The sequence below is a fragment of the Pseudorasbora parva genome, chromosome 1, assembly GCF_024679245.1.
Source record: "Pseudorasbora parva isolate DD20220531a chromosome 1, ASM2467924v1, whole genome shotgun sequence".
Taxonomy (NCBI): Eukaryota; Metazoa; Chordata; class Actinopteri; order Cypriniformes; family Gobionidae; genus Pseudorasbora; species Pseudorasbora parva.
In genome coordinates this window covers 62,474,514-62,498,259 of record NC_090172.1, presented here as the reverse complement: position 1 = coordinate 62,498,259, position 23,746 = coordinate 62,474,514, and the positions used below count along the sequence as shown (strand labels likewise).

At 43.0% G+C, this 23,746-nt stretch overlaps 1 protein-coding gene across 1 annotated transcript in view; it reads left to right on the top strand.

Annotated features, from left to right (window-relative positions):
• Positions 1-23,746, top strand: part of LOC137071310 (Fc receptor-like protein 5) — a 54,632-nt gene that overhangs the window by 21,775 nt on the left and 9,111 nt on the right. The window contains exons 7-10 of the mRNA XM_067439222.1: positions 18,219-18,497; positions 18,595-18,879; positions 18,955-19,239; positions 19,327-19,590. Of these exons, the coding sequence (XP_067295323.1) occupies positions 18,219-18,497; positions 18,595-18,879; positions 18,955-19,239; positions 19,327-19,590 (1,113 nt within the window). The remainder of the gene's footprint in view (positions 1-18,218; positions 18,498-18,594; positions 18,880-18,954; positions 19,240-19,326; positions 19,591-23,746) is intronic.

Sequence of the window (23,746 nt, the reverse complement as noted above, 5' to 3'; positions counted from 1 at the left end):
CTTGGAAAGCGGACAAACCAGTGGCTGCCACAGGGAGTGTATTGTGGGCGTAGTCTGCCGAGGTAAGCTGCTGGCTCCAGGAGGCAGGATTGTGGGATGCCTGACAGTGGAGTATCCGCTCCAAAACTTTTTTAGCTTGCTCGGACTGACCATTGACTGTGGATGGAATCCTGAAGTCGCAGAAGCTCGCAGAAGCACTGATTTGACTACAGAACTCCTTCCAAAAATGGGAAACAAACTGGGGCCCCCTGTCAGAGACCACATCTTTGGGATAACTATGAATCTTGAAGATGTGATCGACTACCACCAGAGCAGTTTTCTTAGCAGAATGCAATTTGGAAAGGGGAATGAAATGAGCCGCCTTGGGAAAACAGGGCACCACTGTCAAAACAAAGTATTGCCATTGGAAAAAGGGAGGCCAGTGACAAAGTCCAGGGCAATATGGGACTGGGGCGGATGGGTAGAGGCCGCAGCAGACCATCGGCAGTTTTGTTCTGGGCGCAAACCAAGCAAGCTGCCAGGAACTGTCTGACATCTTGGGATAGCAACGGCCACCAACATCACTGGCGGGCAGAAGCCACCCCTGGATGGCAGCGCCTTGTCCCCCGGGCTGGCAAAGAGACGAGACAGAGCATCCGGCTTAATATTCTTGGACCCAGGCCTGTAAGAAAGGGTAAAATGGAACCGACCAAAGAAGAGAGCCCACCTGGCCTGTCGAGAGTTCAACCTCTTGGCTGAACGAATGTATTCAAGATTACGCTGATCCGTCCAGACCAAGAAGGGCTCTGCTGCCCTTTCCAGTCAGTATCGCCACTCACCCAAAGCCAACCTAACTGCAAGCAGCTCCTGGTTATCGACATCATAATTCCGTTCATCTGGGCTCGGTGAGGGGATCTCTGAGAGAGGACCGCCCCAGACCTGACCTCAGAAGCGTCAGTTTCCACAATAAACTGCAGATCAGGGAACAGACAAAACAGATGCAGATGTGAACCATGATTTGAGTTTCGTAAAAGCTCCCTGTGCCTGCTCCACCTGAAAGGGACTTGAGTGAAGGTTAGAGCAGTCAAGGGGCAGCTGTCTGACTATAGTTCCTGATAAAGCACTGATAAAAACTGGTGAACTGCAGGAATCGCTGCAATGCTCTACCTGTACCTGCAGGAGAAGAGGAAGAGGCAGTGTTTTACAGCCATTTGAATGAATGACTCGCTCAATTAAACGGTCACTTGCTGCCACCTACTGGTGCTTTAGTTTTATGATTATCAAAAATATCAACATTATTTAATGTATTCGTAATTTTTCAGTGTAAAAATATTTCATTTGATTGGAGACAGCTTTATATTGTCTTTTTATTCTATTTACATGAATTCATCAAATTTAAGAATTAATTATTATCAGGACCCACAAACATTCCCCTATTGCATCATTATACAGTATATTCTACATTGTATATATTTGTTCAATGTGGTAATGTCACTAAACTCGTAAACTTTTTTTTTTTTCCTGTCTCGCATTACTTTAGCTTTCAATGCAGATGGCATCTCTCCCGGAGCTCACTATATCCCACCTCTCCCACTAAAAATGCCCTATACATATAAGAATAAACCATCTAAAATGCTTTAAATAATTATACTACTAAAACTAAATGTGATCTGGTCATATTAATAATGTTTCCACTTTGACTTTGAGGAGTGGCAGATAGTCAATGCAATGTCACAGATCTAATTGCAAAAAAGTATGTTAAAATGAGTATTCCCAAACTGTAAATTAGTTAATGCAAAAAAAAAAAAAAAAAAAAAATTCTGCATTTGCTCAGTGCACTGTAAAACAGTTAAACAAAATATAGTTTAACTTCCCTAACTCCCTTAACCATAAAGAAGGTGAAAAAGAGATACAAATCAAAATAAATTCGGAATCCAAGTCATAGTCAAACAGGCAATGGTCAGCTATTCAGGAGTCAGAAGTTAGGATTTCAGTAGTCTCATCCTCAGACATAACGCCCATAGACCATTGGCTGAATGTCTGATGAGTTGAATTCTACCGGATCTCTGCGAGATGAGTGTTTTGAGTTCTTGGTCCGCCTGGAAACAAATTTTGTGATGCTAAACTTCCTCGTAGAAGAACACAGTCGTGTTTACAACTGTGACAATGAGCATTTGCCAGGTTCAACTAAATGCTAGATTTTCTAAAGTATGTGAAGTTTGTGGCCCCATTGTTGAAGTAACCTTGCACAACATTCATGAATGAATAGTTTATAGATACACACCAGTCTATCATTGCAGGGATAAAACAAACTGTGATTGGTTGTGTCACATGTCAGTCAAACGTCCTCTTGGGCAGTCCTTGACCAATGAAAGCAGCAAAGAGTCCAGACCCTCTGCCTTCTGCTGCCTTGCATTAAACCTGTATTGACTGTTGAAACCATCATTCTCTCCACATCGCTCCTCTTTAAAGTAGCACTTGGAAACTTTTGCTCTCGGGGTCCCCCTACAGTTGGGAAAAAATAATGTCCTCGTAAACTCTGTCATCCTACAACAGGGGATGCCATCGCGCGTGCATTTGTTGACATGACAACCCTGATAGCCCTGAACTAGTGATGCGCGGGTCATCTCATAACCCGCGGACCCCGTATGTCTATTTAATGGTCGCGGGTGCGGGGCGCGTTGTAAAAATATATACAGTGGTGCGGGGCGGGCCAAATAACTTCATAAAAGCGTCCCGCGGGTTGGTGCAGCACTAACAGTTCCCCTGAACACTGCAGGAGGAGTTCACATGCAGGTGTTCTTCTGGCGGCGCGTGTGAAATGTCTTCATCCCAGGTACAGTCAGTGGCATATGTTTCAGCGTGTCATATGAATATAATTTCATTGGTTTTATTTTTTTCAAACGCCAAATAATCGCGATGCTCACGTTTACAAGCCAGCATCATTATTAGTAGTCTATTGGTTACCGTTTCACAGAATCTATATGATACTTCAGTTCAATGTTTGAGTGGTCGGTAATCACCATAACAAGCAGGACAGCATCGGTCGGGCACGCCTCCTTCAGCTCACGCCGACGAGCAAACGCTGGTCACATGTTGATCCTCGTCCTGCCTTTAATCCCATCACTTTTTCATTTCCTCTTATTGCTTTCCTCCAACAAAACCTTTTCTTTATAATTTGTCTCTGCTGCTTCGGACATGACTATATTATCCGACAAACAAAGTTGGGCTCGCATGTCCGAATGTAAGGAAGTGTGTGTGTTGGTGGAAGTGACGTATATGCCGTAAAGCAGTCGAATTTTGTAGTTCTTTTTGTTCTCGGGTTACTACCCGAAACCCGAAGTTTAAAAGTACGATTAAAAACGATACAGACCCCATCAGGCTATGGCAGACGTGTCATTCAACCTATTGTAAGTCGATGTATCATCACAAGAGTCTTGAAAATATATTATGAAGGTTGAAAAGTTACCTAGTGCTGCTTTAACATCTGTGTTACACAAATACAGGAACTCTTTCCCTTGAGCTTTTGATTCATAAAAGGTCATGGTAATATAAGATTAATTGCGATCGAAACAGATCAGATTGGACATGTAATGTTATGGGCCAGGGGGGCTCGCAAAGCCCAACATCCCAGGGCTATGTGTTTTCCAGACGGGCTACCAAAACTGCATGCTGGTGAATTTGTAATAGTGAAATAACATTCAGCAACATCTGTTGTTCACTCTCCTGACTTGATATTGGAAGAGCGCTCATGTGTGTGTGCGGCCAAGTAATACATTTTTTTAATAAATTGCGGAGAGAGAAATCATTGTGTTTGTTTGATAAATATGTTTTGAGACTAAGCCCTGTCAGAGAATTATTCCGGTTTCCGCTTTCAAAACAATCCCTCCCGTGAATTGACAAGGGAGTTGAAGATCATTAAATATACAAATCTTATCCTATAATTATAGCCGTGGGCGTTTTCTTCCAAGTCTCCAGTGACACGCCCACCAAAACTCAGCATTCAGGAGAGAGCCTTAAAACTAGTGTAGAAAATAACCTATTACTTATTAGTTAGGATGTTTTTGAATCTAAAAACCATGCAAATGTCATAAGTTGACCTCAGACAACAGCATAAAAAGGCAGTTCATGACACCTTTAAAACTAGATCTGATCAAGTGGTCTTCACCAGATGTTAGGTTATAGGTTATAGGTTAAAGGTGAAGACCAAACTCTGCATGTTTTGTAAGATTCACATCTTAATATGACTTGTTGTGTTTGCATGTTTGCTTGGTTTTATTGTATTTATATACATTTTTAAAATTTTAAGTTTTTTTAATTGTTTATAGCCTTAGATGCTGTCATGGCATAAAATAAAACAATCTGAATCTGTTTTCTGACTAGTTCACTGTAAGATAATGTCATGCCGTCTTTCTTTACAGATTTAATCACAACTTCAGTGAATATGACACCAACAACTTCTGCATTCATTGGAGAGACAACCAGTCAAGGCAAGGCAAGGCAAGGCAAGTTTACTTATATAGCACATTTCATACACAGTGGCAATTCAAAGTGCTTTACATAGAAAGGAATTAAAATAGGGATAAAAAAAAATGCATAAGAAAAAGAATACAATGTATAAAAATAAAAATAGAAACAGTTGTATACAGTTTTAAAGAGAATAAAAAATAATAAAATAATGAAATTAAAACTTTTTATAACTTATAAAAGTTATAAAAAGAATTTAAAAAAAGATGCATAGATAAGGTGAAACAGATGTGTTTTGAGTCTGGATTTGAATGTGGCTACTGTTGGAGCACATCTGATCTGTTCAGGAAGCTGGTTCCAACTGCGGCTGGCATAATAGCTAAAGGCAGACTCTCCTTGCTTTGAGTGAACTCTTGGTATTTCTAACTGACTTGATCCTGCTGATCTGAGTGATCTGTTGGGTTTGTATTTAATCAGCATATCTGCGATGTATTGGGGTCCTAGCTCATTGAGTGATTTATAAACAAGTAATAGTACTTTAAAATCGATCCTAAATGTAACTGGAAGCCAGTGTAAAGACCTGAGGACTGGTGTGATATGGTTATATTTTCTGGTTCCGCTCACAATTCTGGTAGCAGCGTTCTGTATGAGCTGCAGCTGTCTAATGGTCTTTTTGGGAAGGCCGGTGAGAAGGCCATTACAATAGTCCATGAAAGCATGAACCAGTTTCTCTAAGTCTTGTCTGGAGACAAAACATCTAATTCTTGCAATATTTGTCAGATGATAGTATGCTGATTTAGTTATTGCTTTGACATGACTACTGAAACTCAGGTCTGACTCTAAAATCACTCCAAGATTCCTGACTTGATTTTTTTGTTATCAGGCCTTTAGCCTCAAGATATGCGTTCACCTTGAGAATTTCATCTTTGTTTCCAAATGTAGTGATTTCAGTTTTGTCTTTGTTTAACTGAAGATAGTTTTGGCACATCCAGTTGTTAACTTCATCAATGCATTTGTCAGTCTGACATGTAAGATAAAGTCTCCTTGGGACCGTTCACACAGGAAATGTTCTTGTGTTCAAATCAGTTAGACAAATCAATGAAACTGAACACAGTGATCTCAAAACACATTATAAAGTGAAAGTTCTTTTTGAATTTATAAGCCATTTTAAGCACAGCGCTTACTACAGACTTGCGAACACAGACCTAAGCACTAGTCAAGAATAACAGATTGAGTAGTAGCCTGCCCAGTGCATTATGGGTTTCGAAGTTTTATTTAATTGGCAAAAAGGAAGACAACAGCCATTTTTTCACTGTTTTCCCCAGTCAGGTAGCACTGATTTAAAAAAAAAAAAAAATATATATATATATATATATATATATATATATATATATATATATATATATATATATATATATATATATATATATATATATATATATATATATATATATATATATATAGTTTCCCCTTCCTACCGCATAGGCAGCCACATTATACTGAGCCTATTTTGCCAGCATATATATATATATATATATATATATATATATATATATATATATATATATATATATATATATATATATATATATATATATATATATATATATATTAGTACTGGGCAACGATTGAAATGTTTAATCGCGATTAATCACAGTATGCGCAAAACTCAATAATGAATACGAAAGTGCTGCTAAATGCACAAAAGTGCAATAACATGGTTTGCAAACACTTTATACAAGTAAGGTGCTTTTTTAAAAGTTAGTTTAAAAAAAGTTTAAAAGTTAGTAACAGTTACAATATTTCTTGTAATATCAACTTAAACATTCATTTAATTAAATTGGTGGTATACATACATTGATTGTGTAGTAATATTCTCATCAGTGTTCAGTCAGCTTTAACATAGGCCGACTTAAATCTGCATATTTGTCATATTATCCCCAGGGCGTTATTTAATTTTATAAAGGCCATTTTTTAAAATCTTATTAAATGTATGCATCATCTTTCATGTAAAATTTTCACCTTTGATTAATAAATTCAGTTATAATAGTAAAAACACTATAGGCTGTTACTGTTAATTTAAACTGTAAAAAAATACAGCTGCAATAAATTATGTTATAAGATTTATGTTCTAAATAAAACATGCAATCATACTTTTAAACATAACCACCAATAGGGGGCAGCGAGTGATCGTCTTCATAAGCGAGTCATTGAGTCTATCATTCAATTGATTCATTCAAAACGCTGAATCATTTAGTATGAAAACACCGCGCTGAGTGTTGCTTTCCTCTGGAACTATTTTCGTCAGTGAAATCATCGGTGAAAAGGAACAAAAAAAGGTTGTTTGGATCTAAAATTTTAGTAACTTATTATTAATTAGGCAACTTGTTTATTGAACTAGGCTAGACCATTCATGCTACACAATTCACGATTGCAAAGTCGACTTGTGTTTTTAACAATATCATAAATCATAAATATCAACAACTACAAAAAACTCAGTTTTACCGCTGAGTTTGTATCGCTGCTCAATTGTTTTGATTTCTCCACGAATGTCTCTCACAAAGAGACAGGCAGCGCGAGCCTCAACGCAACAGATTCAGAGATACACTCATCAATTGCTGTTTACATTGAATATAATAAAAACAACAAACAAATCTGAATCATTCTCGCGTTTCTGGTTATTTTTACATTTTATTTGTCCCAGACAAATATGTCAAGCCCTTGTGCCTAATTTTTTGAGAAGGACCTGTATGTGTGTGTGTGTGTGTGTGTGTGTGTGTGTGTGTGTGTGTGTGTGTGTGTGTGTGTGTGTGTGTGTGTGTGTGTGTGTGTGTGTGTGTGTGTGTGTGTGTGTGTGTGTGTGTGTGTGTGTGTGTGTGTGTGTTGGTCTTTTTAATTGTAATATTTTTTAGCTACACAAAGTGATGTTATTGAAATAGGTTTATCAAAACTTATATATATATATTAGTGTCTGAACTTCATAAAATATGTTCACAGTACTGTTATGATCGCTATGGGTCAGCCGTAAACAGGAAAAAGGATGTCAGTCAAATTACCAGAGAGCTTTATTCACAATAAGGTTTTTAGCATCAGGGGTAGACAAGGGTAAAATAACAATACAAATTATCTTATTAGTAAAGAAAACAAAAATAAAATGTAACTTTCCGAACTCCAATCACCATAAACAAGATGAAAAAGAGATACAGATAAACCGGCAACAACCCCCCTACATCACTTTATTTGGTATTTACAGACGTACAGTATTTACAAAGTCTTGTGCCGGACACAAATTAAAATAAAATCAGAATCCAAGTCATAGTCAAACAGGCAATGGTCAGATATACCATTACACAAATACAGGAACTTAGACGATCAGATCATGTATTCTGACTAGACTTTTAATAAATTATAAAGCTACACTGTGTGATATTTCCCCCCATCCAGTGAATAATAGTTTCTGTTCCTCTCAATTCTGATTTTGTTTTAACTCCTACGGTGGCCGATTTAGTACAAGATTAACATGGCAATCCCCCTCTTCACATTCGACACGGTGCCATCGAGTGTTAAAACGCGAAAGGCGAAGCTTGAATTTACGGGTATGTCCCTCTTTGGCTAATGTACTTTCAAGATGGAGGGGCAACATGGCGACCGGCATTCGAACCCCTCACCCGTGTGTTTTCAATGGCATATTATAAACTTACGAGAATACTTTATTACTTGAAAGAAGTAAATATACATTAATGAGCACATATATTTTTGAAAGAACTACGTGATTTTAGCTAAGAATTAACTAAAAAAGTTACACAGTGTAGCTTTAAAACTAGATCTGATTAAGTGGTCTTCACCAGATGTCGTATAGGTCATACAAGTTTGACTCATGCTTTTTTGCTTAAAGGTGACGACCAAACTGCATGTTTTGTAAGATTCCCATCTTAATATGACTTATTGTGATTGTTTGCTTGGTTTTATTGTATTTATATGATATTTGTAGTGATGTATTTTTTATTTATTTTTTGCCATGAAAATAGCCTTAGATGCTGTCATGGCATAAAATAAAACAATCTGAATCTGTTTTCTGACTAGTTCAGTGAAAGATAATGTCATGCCGTCTTCTTTTCTTTACAGATTTAATCATATCTTCAGTGAACATGACACCAACAACTCCTTCATTCACTGGTAAGACAACCAGTCAGACATGTGAGATAAAGTCTCCTTTATATGGGGCCGTTCACACAGGATATGTTATGTTAGACAAAGCAATGAAACTGAACACAGGGATCTCAAAACACATTATAAAGTGAAAGTCCTTTTTAAATTGACATGACATCTTTAGCACAGTGGTCATGGAACCAATTGTACTGATAAAGAGACTTGTGAACACAGCCCTAAGTCAGTGAAGAATAACAGATTGAAAGCAATAACATGTCATGTGAGAATGGCCCCTTACACTTTAATGACATTCATTACTCATACGTTTTACAGTATTTCTTTAATTGTCTTTCTATGTCTGTCTGCCTTTAGTCGATCTTTGCACAAATGTAGCTTTGCTTTGGTCAAATTATCTTGTCATCTTATTTATTCTACACAAATAAGGATTTTTTTTTCCCGATAATGTGCTGTTCGCTGTTATGATAAATTGTTATGAATAGTTTTATCATGTTTTAATAGTTTTATTATGATATTATGAAGTCCATATGACTTGTCTTCTGTATTCCAGGTCAGAGAGACATATAGACAAAAATACTGAAGTGATGAGATTATTTTAGTCTACATCAGCCTGCGATCACAGCACATCAGATAGTATTTCTGTTAAAAAATAAAACTTCAGTGTATTGTGACTATACACCAATCAGGCATAACATTATGACCTAATATTGTGTTGGTCCCCCTTTTGCTGCCAAAACATCCCTGACCTGTTGAGGCATGGACTCCACTAGACGCCTGAAGGTGTGCTGTGGTATCTGGCACCAATATTTTAGCATCAGATCCTTTAAGTCCTGTAAGTTAGGAGGCATGGATCAGACTTGTTTTTTCAGCCAATCCCACAGATGCTCGATTGACACCTCAAACTCGTTGTAGTGCTCCTCAAACCATTCCTGAACCAGGCAGGGTGCATTATCCTGCTGAAAAAGGAAGCCGGCTCCATGTGGATGTTACTTTGCATGTACCACCACATGTCAAAGTAACGTCCACATGGTGCCGGCTTGCCTTCTTCCCATAGTGCATCCTGGTGCTCCCCAGGTAAGTGATGCACACACACCCGGCCATCCACGTGATGTAAAAGAAAATGTGATTCCTCAGACCAGGCCACCTTCTTCCATTGCTCCGTGGTCCAGTACTGATGCTCTCGTGCCACTGTTGGTGCTTTCGGCGGGGTCAGTGGTCAGCATGGGCACCCTGACTGGTCTGCAGCTGTGCAGCACGTATTCAACAAACTGCAATGCTCTGTGTATAATGACACCTTTCTATCAGAACCAATTTGAGTAGAGCTACAGTAGAGCTACAATTGAGCTCCAGTAGCTCGTCTGTTTGATTGGACCACACGGGCCAGCCTTCGCTCCCCACGTGCATCAATGAGCCTTGGCCGCCCATGACCCTGTGGCCGGTTCTCCACTGTTCCTTCCTTGGAGCACTTTTGATAGACACTGACCACTGCAGATCGGGAACAGCCCACAAGAGCTGCAGTTTTGGACATGCTCTGACCATGTCATCTAGCCGTCACAATTTGGCCCTTGTCAAATTCGCTCAAATCCTTACGCTTGCCCATTTTTCCTTCTAACACATAAACTCTGAGGACAATATGTTCACTTGCTGCCTAATATATCTCACCCACTAACAGGTACCGTGATGAAGCGATATTGAACAAATGATGAGATAAGAGTAGTGCTGGGCAATCGATTATTCGTGATAACAGCAAAATAACAGCAACAGACACTTTTTCGGATCATTGCGTTACCCATGTCGCTGTCTGTTGCCATGGTTGGTCTTTGTTTTAACCAACTTAAAATGTTCAGTGTTCATTGTATATCTGAGAAGTGACATATTGTAATCTGCTGATTTTCCACTTTGGTCTCCGTCGGTGTAGTGACAATTGATCTTTACACAAATAGGAACGTACTCGGTTACTTTCATAACCTCGGTTCCCTGAGAGAGAGGAACGAGTATTACGTATGGGGAAAACTCCTTTTCTCGAGAATATGAAGCAAAACTTTATTAATAAAGGTATCCATGTAAAGCGTAGTGCCGCTGTACGGCCATAGCCCAGTACAAGGAGTGCTCTGATTGGCCGGGCCGCGGCAACTGCAGGAACATATGGTGAGGCGGCTGAGAGGAACAAACCAATGGAGGGCATTCCAGAAAGCCCGCCATAAAAGGTGCTTATATTTGAATACAGGAGGCTATATAAGACCCTGATTCGCCATAGGTGTCAGGTTTTAAGATCGACTGAAGCGATACCTGAGAAGCATAAACACGGCACGGAACGTAATACTCGTTCCTCTCTCTCAGGGAACCGAGGTTATGAAAGTAACCGAGGACGTTCCCTTTCGAGAGAGGTTCCTCGTATTATGTATGGGGAACACAATGTAAAGTGCCGTGTGTGCTGACTGACCCAATATACCCAAAGCACATGTCAGTAAACCCCCGAGAGACCGTCAGAGGCGGCTTATGAATGAAGAACCGGAAGAGTCGGATCGTTTGAACAGCTGATCGGACATAGTCGGATCTTATGATGAATGAATGATGCTTAAGGACTAATGAGTACAGGCCAAAACGTAAGGCAATCTGTTTGCCAGGGTCAAGATAGAGCCTAGATGGAGAGAAGCCCTGCTTGTAGAGCTGGAACCTCCAATTTGTAGAATCTGATAAAAGTGGACGGAGAGGCCCAGCCTGCCGCCACACAGATATCTTCCAAAGAAATGCCACAAGACCAAGCCCAAGATGAGGCCATGCCTCTAGTGGAGTGGGCTTTAACGCCTATAGGGCAAGTCAGGTTTTTAGACTCATATGCCAGCGAGATCGCGTCCACTATCCAGTGTGAGAGTCTTTGCTTCGTGACAATCTCCTAGCCCCTTTAAGAAAACGTACAATGAGCTCACTTTTCCCTAGTGAATGTCCCGCGATCTGAGCGTGGTTAGCTGCTATGGCGGCGACATAAACTTTGAGCGCGGAGGGGGAACGACCCGCGTCCAGTAGCTCTTGGAGAAAAGCGTGCACTTCTGCTGTTTCGCATGAGCGTGCGTCGATATTTCGTACGGCACACCAGTTAGATAACACCGACCACTTCAGAGTATAGAGCCGCCTGGTCGCGGGGGCTCTAGCTTCCGCAATAGTGTTCATAACTCTGTCAGAGAGGTTTCCCGATACCAGTTGATGGGCCATATGTGGATGGCCCATAGTTAGGGACTGGGATGCCAGATCTTCCCCTTCGCCTGTGTGAGGAGGTCTTTCCTCAGTGGAATGGGCCATGGGGCTGTGTCTGACAGCTGGATCAGATCGGAGAACCACGTTTGGTTCCTCCAGAGCATGGCTATCAAAAGCACCGTGGATGCTGTCTCCCTGATTTACTTGATGGTTTGCGGTAGCATTGCGATCGGGGGGAAAGCATATAGCGGGAGACTGGGCCAGACATGGGCCAGGGCGTCCCTGCGTTTGGAGAAAAATATTGGACAGGGAGTGTTGTCTTCTGAGGCGAAGAGATCCACCTTCGCTCTGCCGAAGGTGTTCCAAATTAAGATAACCGTTTGTGGGTGAAGAGACCATTCCCCTGGGGGAATGGGTCCCCTGGATAACATATCCGGACCCAGATTCAGAATACCTGGCACGTGAGCCGCCCTCAGGGAGCTCAGGTTGTGCTCTGCCCATAAAAGGAGATGCTTCGCCATGCGGTGAAGAGAATGTGATCTCAGGCCGCCCAGGCGTTTTATATACGCTACCACCGACATGTTGTCTGTACAGACTAAGACGTGGTGGTTCTTTATATGCGGAAGGAAAGCTCTCAGCGATAAGGTGACCGCTTTCATCTCTAGACAGTTTATGTGCAGCCGTTTCTTTGTTTCTGTCCACAGGCCAGAGATCGGCTTGCCCTCGTGTAGGGCTCCCCACCCTCGAGTGGAGGCATCTGTCGAGACCACTTTCAACTTCGTAACCGTGCCCATAAGCACGCCCCTCCGATACCACTCTGTCCCCGTCCAAGGAGCCAAAGCTTTGACACCGCTGTGGTTCACTTTGACGGGAAGACGGCCCCATTTCCATGCGTAAGGAGGGACACGGGCGTGTAGCCAACGCTGGAGGGGACGCATGTGTAACAGTCCCAGCCTGAGCACTGACGGTGCTGAGGCCATAAGGCCGAGCATCCTCTGAAAATGTTTCAAGGGAACACGAGTCCCGGCTTTGAATGAAGCTACCATGTTCTGAACGGATAGTCGTTAGCCGCACGTTCATGAGTCTCGAGTCTAAAATTATGCCCAGAAAAGATATCTTTTGAGTGGGGGACAAAAGATATCTTTTCTGGGCATAATTTTAGACTCGAGACTCATGAACGTGCGGCTAACGACACCACGACTATCCGTCCAGAACATGGCGGCTTCATTCAAAACCGGGACTCGTGTTCCCCTGAAACATTTTTTCCCCTGAAACCCCTGAGACCCAAACAGTCTAAGTGGTTGAGGAGCCAGGATCTGTGTGTTAGTAGTTGTGCTCGAGACTGGGCTATCACTAGCCAGCCGTCGAGGTAGTTGAGCACCCGCATCCCTTTCAGCCTGAGCGGGGCTAATGCCGCGTCCATACATTTCGTAAACGTGCGGGGCACCAGGGATAACCCAAATGGCAGGACCGTGTACTGATACGCCTGCCCCTCGAAGGCGAATCTCAAGAATGGCATGTGGTGGGGGGCTACCGGAACGTGAAAGTACGCATCTTTCAGATCTATCGGGAAAAACCAGTCCCCGGGGCGAATGTGCGCAAGGATCTGTTTCACCGTCAGCATTTTGAAAGAGCGAGACATTAGAGCTTTGTTCAAATGCCTTAGATCTAGGATGGGCCTGAGCCCTCCGTCCTTCTTCAGAACGAGAAAGTATCGGCTGTAGAAGCCCGACTCGCTTCGGGATGGGGGAACGGGCTCCACCGCACCCTTCTCTAAACGTTTTCGAAATCTCGGTGCGAAGCACGTGACTGATGCTGCTTTTCACCGAGGTCTCGACCACGGCGCGAAAGCGCGGGGGCCTGCGAGCGAACTGTAGCGAGTAGCCCCTTTTCACTATGTTCACAACCCGGTTTGATACACCGGGCATGGCTTGCCAGGCCTGAGCCTGAAGCGATAGTGGCTGGAGCCGGCGCGGATAAGGGTCGCCTACTAGAGGGAACTCGGTAGCGCTGCCATTTTGAGCTTGTGACATAGAGGGGGTAATGCTTATGTGTGGCGGCATGCATTGTGGCGTGCACTTTTTCCTTGGCGCCGTCGACGGTAGAGAGCGCTGGGGTAAAGGCAGATCTCGCGTGAGAAGAGTAGGGCGACTTCCACGATTTAGTAAGCTCGTTGTGTACCTATGGGAAGAAAGGCGCGGGCTTCTGAGGAGAAGAGAGGCGGCGGCTTTCTAGGTACCACTCGACCAGTCTGCTGCGCGTTGGCTCTTCGGGCTGGGACCACTCGAGTCCGAGGTCTTCCACGGCCATAGAGAGCACGCGGATGAGTTCCGCGTCAACATTGGATTTGGAGCTTGTGGCGGTCTGCGTCGAAGCGGGGGGCTCCGAGACAGAAACTGACCACTCGCTACCAGAAGCGGCTGTGGAGAGGCTGTCCTCGTCTTCCTCTGGCGACGGGCCACCGAAGGAAACCGAACAGGCCGCTGCATGAGAGGGGCGCTGTTCCTCCTGGGTGAAGGTGACCGGTGAGGGCGAGGCACGCGGGGAGTCATCCGGCGTGCAGTCTCCTGACCGTTCTGGCAGTCTCTGGTGGCGGCGTTTCTTGCGGCGCGGCCCAGCGGCAGGAGGAGGGACCTGGTCGAAGGTGGCGAGGCGAGCCCGAAGGGTCTGCAGCGCCATCACATCGCACTCTGGGCAACCGCCCCGGGAAAGCACGAGCTGCGCGTGGTACCGTCCAAGGCATGCCACACAGATGACGTGACGGTCGCCGCCGAGGAGAGGAGCTCTGCATGAGCCGCAGGAGGTGCGAGGCATTTGAAACAACGCCTCGCACTCTTTTAGAAAGAAGAAAGAATAAAAGGATACAAGCGCCGGATGGCTTAGCTGGAACGGCAGAGAATGCGGAGAGGGAATCCGTCGTCCTCAATTGCAGGTTCCGCTGGTGCTTTTCGACGGCGGTGCTTCTTCCGGAGGTCAGCGAAGGTGTCGCTGAAGGAGATAAAATCTGACACCTATGGCGAATCAGGGTCTTATATAGCCTCCTGTATGTAAATATAAGCACCTTTTACGGCGGGCTTTCTGGAACGACCCGTACAGCGGCACTACGCTTTACATGGATACCTTTATTAATAAAGTTTTGCTTCATATTCTCGAGAAAAGGAGTTTTCTCCATACGTAATACGAGGAACCTGTCTCAAAAGGGAACTCAGATGATCCAATCATGCTTTATTCATGATTCATTGAAAGCACTCTCAGATACAGTATGTTTGTCTTCCTTCTCAGATTTACCCACATCTACAGTGACTGTAACACCAGCCAGATCTGTGTTCACTGGAGAGACAGTCAATCTGAAGTGTGAGACTTACAGTGACTGGAGAAGGAGAAATAACCTGACTTATTATACCACATATGACTGGAGATATAACGGGACTCAAGATTGGAGATATGAGTGGTATAAAGACAGAGTAAAGTTACAGACGTCTGAGCGTTACACTGTAGACAGAGACACTCTCACTATCAGAGGAGCTGCTCAGTCTGATCAGGGTCAGTACTGGTGTAGACGACATAGAGATGGAAGACCAAACTCATCACAAACAAGATCTGATGTTTCTCTCTCTGTGATGGGTGAGTTGAACATCATTGACCACATAAACTCATTCATGATCATTTATTCAGATGAGACACTTACACTGAATCAACAAGCTTCCGCAATTATTATATAAAACATAATTAAGTTAAAAAGAACAATACATAACACACACATACACACACTCATTCACTTTTAGTTTCATGATTGTTTCAGATGATCTGATGTCGATTATATTAAACCTGTAGTGAGAGTTTAGACGGAGGAGAGACCATCACTCTCTCGACATCTCTCCTCTTTAATATCTGTTACACAAATACAGGAACTCAGACGATCAGATCATGTTTTCTGACTATAGTTCACTGAAAGAGTTTGATCTTCTTTCTTCTCAGATTTACCCACATCTACAGTGACTGTGACACCAGCCAGATCTGTGTTCACTGGAGAGACAGTCAATCTGAAGTGTGAGATAGAGACTTACAGTGACTGGAGATTGAGAAATGGCCTGACAGACTGGAGTTATTACTGGACACAAGACTGGAGATATGAGTGGTATAAATACGGTTTAAAGTTACAGACGTCTGAGCGCTACACTGTAGACGGAGACACTCTCACTATCAGAGGAGCGGTTGAGTCTGATCAGGGTCAGTACTGGTGTAGAGGACAGAGAGATGGAAGACCAAACTCATCACAATCAAGCTCTGCTGTTTCTCTCTGTGTGACGGGTGAGTTGAACATCATTGACATCATAAACTCTCTACATGATCACATCCAGTCCAGAGATGGTGGTTTTGTTCAGAAACTACTTACTGAATTCAGCAGTATATACTTTATCTTCCTTTTTTACAATGGGGTTAGATATGTGTTGCATTATTCCAAATAAAATTGAAAATTGAAAATTAAAAAGTTATTATAATAATAATAATAATAATAATAATAATAATAATAATAATAATAATAATAATAATAATATACTAAAATAAATCACATGAAATTAGCAAATAAAAAAATATATTTCTACAAATGTGTGTTGATCCAGCGTCAAGATATTATGATCCAGCGCCGACTCGACTCACCGTCTACTTAAGCCAATCAGATAACAGCCACATTGCGCTGACCATTCATAGCATGTCCTTTCATAGCACGCTCTTGATCCAGTCAATCATGTTTGCCTTTGCACTCGGGGCGGGAACAGATTCATTCTGCACCCCTGAAAGGAACTGTTCTACAGGCACTTTGTTCTAGCTGAGCTAAAGTGCTTTTGGTGTGGGTAAAACACAGTTTCCAAAAGAGGCTTCTTTATATTTCCATCAAGATAAACTCAGGATTTTACAACAATTATGATCATTGACCAGAGATCACAATCATGAACATTAACACCGTCTCTACACCAGACAGCGCGTCAAAAGCAAGTACCCGTATGACCAAGCAGGGCGGGAAAGAGCCATGAGAGTGGCGCAAGAGAGGAACAGGCCTGGACTTATGTTTTGTTCAGGCCTCATCCTCTCTCGTCCTGGCCTAGAAATCTAGATGCACCCTAGCGGCAGCAAATTTAATCTGCCCGCGAGTGTCGTCTAGCAACTCTCAATACCCTTCTGAGCTTTAATTCACCTAAATCTTGCCGGGCCAATCACATCGTGTATAGAGTCGGTGGGCGGGGCTATAATGACGACGGCCGAGTTGCGCTTGCGTGCTTCTTGTAAACACAGAAACTGGCGAACAGCGGCGGTCTTTCGAATCAGCTTTGACCGTGACTCTGGAAGACTTGGAGTTAAGCTTTTCTCTGAGAAAAGAACAAAGAACGGCACTGAAGTCATTCTTAAAAAGGGAAGATGTGTTCGGAGTTTAGCCGACCGGATACGGTGAATGTTTAATCTATCAACAAGCTCTGCTTCACCTTCGTTGCTCCGGTTGGTGTAGCGCTATCCTATCGCGTGCAGAGGGAGTTTGAAAGACAACCGTTTATCCGCCCCTCGGATTGAGCTGTCAATGGTGAGTTTCCAGACCAAACATCTTGATGTGTGTCTGGCTTGTCAGGCTACTCTTGTCCTTCTCTGTCATCGCTCCTCCCTTTATGCTTCCGAGCTCCTCCGTGAGAGGATTCGTGTGTGACGCACATTTTCAACATTTTTTACTGAAAGAGCTTGATCTTCTTTATTCATAGATTTACCCACATCTACAGTTAGTGTGACACCAGCCAGCTCTGTGTTCACTGGAGAGACAGTCCATCTGAAGTGTGTGATAGAGTCTGATCACAGTGACTGGAGATATGAGTGGTATAAAGACAGCGTAAAGTTACAGACGTCTGAGCGTTACACTGTAGACAGAGACACTCTCAGTATCAGAGGAGCTGCTGAGTCTGATCAGGGTCAGTACTGGTGTAGAGGACAGAGAGATGGAAGACCAAACTCATCACAATCAAGATCTGATGTTTCTCTCTCTGTGGCGGGTGAGTTGAACATCATTGACATCATAAAAAGACAGGTCACATTATTAAACAATAATAATAATAATAATAATTCCAACTTTCACATTACCTCATTACATTGCAAATATAATGCAGTTCTCTTTTTTTACTCTTTTAATTTGTGTAAATATTGTATTAATATTGTATAAATATTTGTTTTCATATATCACATATCTGTGTCATAATTACCAGCATTTTATGTAGTTCATATTCAGATATTTTTATGATCATGTAAAATCCATATTTCATCACTTATTCTCTTCTGTATGACCTGTTGCAGACAAATACTCAGTGATGTGTGTGCCGCAGCTGAACTCTGACTCTTGAGGATCTGAATCTGTTCTTGTTCTCCTGCAGATATAAAGCTGAAGCCCGAACTCACATCAGATCCTGCAGGAGCTGCCCTGACAGGAAACACAGTGAATTTGACCTGTGGCATGGATCCGTCCACTGGACGCTGGGACTTTTACTGGTACAAACACACACTGAACCCTGAGACAGAGAAGACAGAAACAAACCCCTACAGCCTGAAGATTGATTCAGTGTCTGATGGAGGCCAGTACTGGTGTAGAGCTGGAAGAGGAAAACCAGTCTATTACACACAATACAGTGATGCACTGTGGGTAAATGCTACAGGTGAGAGAGAATGTGTGTGTGATGCAACATATCCAGATCAGAGACCATATCTACACAACGTCTAAAACTATAAATGCAATAATCTGTGTTTGTACAGAGAGTCCTAAAGCTGTGGTGACGGTACGACCTGATGAACGAGTGTTTAGAGGAGAAACAGTCACTCTCAGATGTGATGTAAGGGGCGGAGGAGACACTGAGTGGACATACAAATGGGAAATAGAGGAAAACAACAGCTGGTATAAAAACTCTGTCAGCCGAACCTCAACACAAGAGTTGATCATCAGCAGAGTTAAAGACTTTCACAGCGGTAAATACACCTGTACAGGACTGATGAAGACTCAACGCTCTCAGCGCAGTAATGCTGTTACACTGACTGTATCAGGTGAGTTTGTGTTTGTTGTGATCCGCTTCTCCATCAGTTTCTCTACGGCTCTTTAACTCATGATGTTTTGTTCAGCTAAAGCTCAGGCAGTCGTGCGAGTGTCTCCACAGCCGTGGCTGACTGAAGGAGAATCAGCGACTCTGATCTGTGAGGCTCCTGTTTCAGGCTCCTCTACAGGCTGGGCGTTTAGCTGGTTCAGAGATCATGATCATCTGTCAGACAGCAGCAGAGGAGCTGGAGGATCTTACACTCTCAGTCCTGCGTCTCTACAGCACACAGGAGTTTATACGTGCAGAGCAGAGAGAGGACGACCAGCCTATCACACACACACCAGCAGCACACAGCCACTGTGGGTCACCGGTGAGGATTTGTGTTTGTGCTCGTCCGTATTTCTGTTTCATTGCAGTCTCTGTGTGTCAGTTTAGATTGAGATTTTGCTCTTTTCAGGAGTTTCTGCTTCAGTGTCTCTGGTCATCAAACCCAGCAGAAGTCAACACTTCTCATCTGAGTCTCTCGCTCTGAGCTGTGAGGATCAGAGTAACTCTGCTGGATGGACAGTGAGAAGATACACAGACAAAGGCACTCAAACTTGTTCAGATCAAACAGGATCTTCATGTGTAATGGACTCTCTCAGCACATCTGACACTGGAGTGTACTGGTGTGAGTCTGAATCTGGAGAGAAACGCCGTCCTCGAAACATAACTGTACATGGTGAGTCCGGTTTATAATCACATCATCTGCTAATGTTATAATCTAAATTATAATTACAGTCTATATACATTTTCCACACAAAAAAATTACTTGTTCAATTTACTTAAAAAAGATGTGTCAAGTGGTTGCACACAACAATATTGTGCATTTTTTACAAATAAAAATGTAGTTATATGAACAAAAGAACAAAAGCTGACAACATTTCTTTGAGAAAATACAAACCATTTGAATTTGTCACTGTTAATAATATGTACACTCACCTAAAGGATTATTAGGAACACCATACTAATACTGTGTTTGACCCCCTTTCGCCTTCAGAACTGCCTTAATTCTACATGGCAGTAATTCAACAAGGTGCTGAAAGCATTCTTTAGAAATATTGGCAAATATTGATAGGATAGTGTTAGGGGTTAACAGCTTATGACCCAGGACCAGTGATGAAGAAATGAAGATAGAGTCAGGATTGCAATTAATTAAAAGAAAAAATTACTTAGAATAGTTTGCAGTTTCAAAAGCAGAAGCCAGCTTCAAGTCTCACAAGGAGTTCGTAGGCCTATCATACATACAATTGTCCCAACAGTTATACCGTTTTCAAGGTCTATCCACGTCATTACTGCAATGTGGATGGTTCTGATTGGCTCAGAGACAATGCACAGTCATCATAAATTTACACTCATGTCAGTTAATCTGATGCACGTTTCCATAGACGTGTCACTTGTCGATGCTTTCACCGCAGAATTAGACCCATAGTGATCTTCCAGATCTGGAGCAGGCGCCAGCTTGCCCAGAACAACAAGTCCACCCATCTCTTAGGGGGCCCATTGTACACCATTCTGATCTGTAACACAGAATATTGCGCACATACACAGATACACAGGCTCTCCAAGGTTGGAGCTGATTAAGCTCCAGTTCTAACTAGTTCTTACCAAAACATACTGATAGCATGTGCTTTCTTTCAGTGAGAGGTACAGACAATAGTACAGGCAATATTTATCTTGAGTCTTTAGTGTTTCAGTAAAAGGAAATATAAAATAAATAAAATATAATAGATTAAATGAAAGACAAATCCATATTCCATATCTAGGGCAGCCGTTCTAAATTAAACCACAACACAACAAAATTTAACCACAACACAAAGAAATTGGCACAACACAATGGAATTTAACCACAACACAAAGAAATTGGCACAACACAACGGAAACAAGTCACAACACAAAGAAATTGGCACAACACGACGGAATTTAACCACAACACAAAGAAATTGGCACAACACGACGGAATTTAACCACAACACAAAGAAATTGGCACAACACGACGGAATTTAACCACAACACAAAGAAATTGGCACAACACAACGGAAACAAGTCACAACACAAAGAAATTGGCACAACACAACGGAAACAAGTCACAACACAAAGAAATTGGCACAACACAACGGAAACAAGTCACAACACAAAGAAATTGGCACCACACAACGGAAACAAGTCACAACACAAAGAAATTGGCACAACACAAAGAAATTGGCACAACACAACGGAAGCAAGTCACAACACAAAGAAATTGGCACAACACAACGGAAACAAGTCACAACACAAAGAAATTGGCACAACACAACGGAAACAAGTCATAACACAACGGAATAGCCCACAAAACAACAGAAATGCTCCAGACCATGAGGAGGCTCTCGGAGTGCAATTGAGTAAATTTTCCTTGGCGATTTCGTTGTGTTGTGACTTGTTTCCGTTGTGTTGTGGCGATTTCGTTGTGTTATGGTGATTTCGTTAAAGACCCTGTAAAGTCAAAATTAAGTATGTGATCTGAGTTTGTCACACCACAGAAAAATATGTTATTAGCAACCCAGCCAAATTTGAATGATAAAAGAAGTCATCAAGTAAATAAAATAAGAGATCAAAATCTTTAAAAAATGAGCAGTATTCTCTGCTCTAAAAACGCTGGGGCGTGTCCGCTGGTTGCGCTAAAACCACCCCCACTCGCGGGAAAGCTACCACCGCCTCACTCAAATGTCACCGCTACAGCCTGAATGGATGTTCTAGCAGCTTATTCATTGGGTTTACAAAGCCATAGGCCTACGTGTTTGAGCCTCCAGAGCCAGAAACAAACTTAAGCACCATTTGCATGGGATTAGTATTATCTAGGGACCTCTGTGATTTAGAAATTACTCCCCCACATGATCTGAGTTTTGCGTGGCGCATTCGTACGGGATAAGCAAAGCCTGTGATTTTACTCAAATTTACTGACTTCTCCCAGATATGATGTCAAGACTTCGTTATAGATATAGCTATATGAAATCATAAACAGGCATCGATATCTTTTTGATTATAAATAAACATAATTTTGTTCAGTTAGATAACAGACGCCATGAACTGAGCACAGACCAGCAGCAGGAGTCAGAGTTCATTTATCACGAGTGAGAAGCTGACACACGGCGGATGATTCAGTTTCAATCCTAAATATAAAAGCGCCCATTTAAAAGCGCCCTTGTCATTGTACTGTTCTGTTATGTTTTTCATTAAGAATAGTATTGATGTTAATATTGAACGCACCATTCAATCAGTTTACTCCCAAATTGATACTCATTCTAAAGTGAAAGTATAATCCGTGCGGCTGCGCGGGAATTCATAACAGTGCGCATTATGAATGCAGCCTCCATTCTTTGTGAAAGATAAAGATAGCATAAACGTAGCCAAATGAAGTTAAGCTAGCAATAATATAGAATAAAGTGTATTTTGCCACTTTATAGACAGATATCAAACTAAAAGATAAAATACAGATATACAGATATATACAGGTTTACAGATATAATAGATGAAATCACTTGTCTAAGGAATCATATTGATGTAACCTGATGTAAACAAAAAATCACGTTAGAGGGTTGCAGGATTTAGTTACTGTGGACTAATATAACGTTACCTGCTGTAATTATAACACAAGCACTCAAGGAAACTTACACTCATTGGTGGGCACGTAATGATATTGCGGAAGATGCCGTCACCGGCTGTCGGCAGGACGAGAGGATGAAAGCGGGAGATAGTCGGTTCAGCCCCATTCACCAGTAACAGCGGATTATCAGTGAATCAGAGTTTTCTCAGACGAAAGTTTATAAAACTATCCTGTGTAAAATGATCACTACAGAGGCGGTTGTTGGTGGTGATCCTCAGCTCTCCATCAAAGTGGCTCTTCATAAAATGAATCCACCTCTTCTTGATTTGATCGTTTTTCAGAAATTTAAATAAGGACACCGATCTGTTTTGTAAGTGACTACATCCAGATGTATGCATTTCCGTGACGAAGGCATAGCTAGGTGGCAAACTGTAGGCTATAGTAACTAATAGTACTCGCGATTGAGCGGCAAACTGATGCGAATGTGCTCTAGTTATGAGCCTCAGAGGTTCCAGTGCGTCATCCACAGTAGGGGCGGGGCCAGGCTCAGAGGCTCCTGTGCGTCATCGTCAGTAGGGGCGGGGCCAGGCTCAGTGGCTCCAGTGCGTCATCGTCAGTAGAGGCGGGGCCAGGCTCAGAGGCTCCAGTGTGTCATCGTCAGTAGGGCCGGGGCCAGGCTCAGAGGCTCCAGTGTCATCGTCAGTAGGGGCGGGGCCAGGCTCAGAGGCTCCAGTGCATCATCGTCAGTAGGGGCGGGGCCAGGCTCAGTGGCTCCAGTGCATCATCGTCAGTAGGGCCGGGGCCAGGCTCAGAGGCTCCAGTGCATCATCGTCAGTAGAGCCGGGGCCAGGCTCAGAGGCTCTAGTGCGTCATCGTCAGTAGGGGCGGGGCCAGGCTCAGAGGCTCCAGTGCGTCATCGTCAGTAGGGGTGGGGCCAGGCTCAGAGGCTCCAGTGCGTCATCGACAGTAGGGGCGGGGCCAGGCTCAGTGGCTCCAGTGCGTCATCGTCAGTAGGGGCGGGGCCAGGCTCAGAGGTTCCAGTGCGTCATCGTCAGTAGGGGCGGGGCCAGGCTCAGAGGCTCCAGTGCGTCATCGTCAGTAGGGCCGGGGGCCAGGCTAAGAGGCTCCAGTGCGTCATCGTCAGTAGGGCCGGGGCCAGGCTCAGGCTCAGAGGCTCCAGTGCGTCATCGTCAGTAGGGGCGGGGCCAGGCTCAGTGGCTCCAGTGCGTCATCTTCAGTAGGGCCGGGGCCAGGC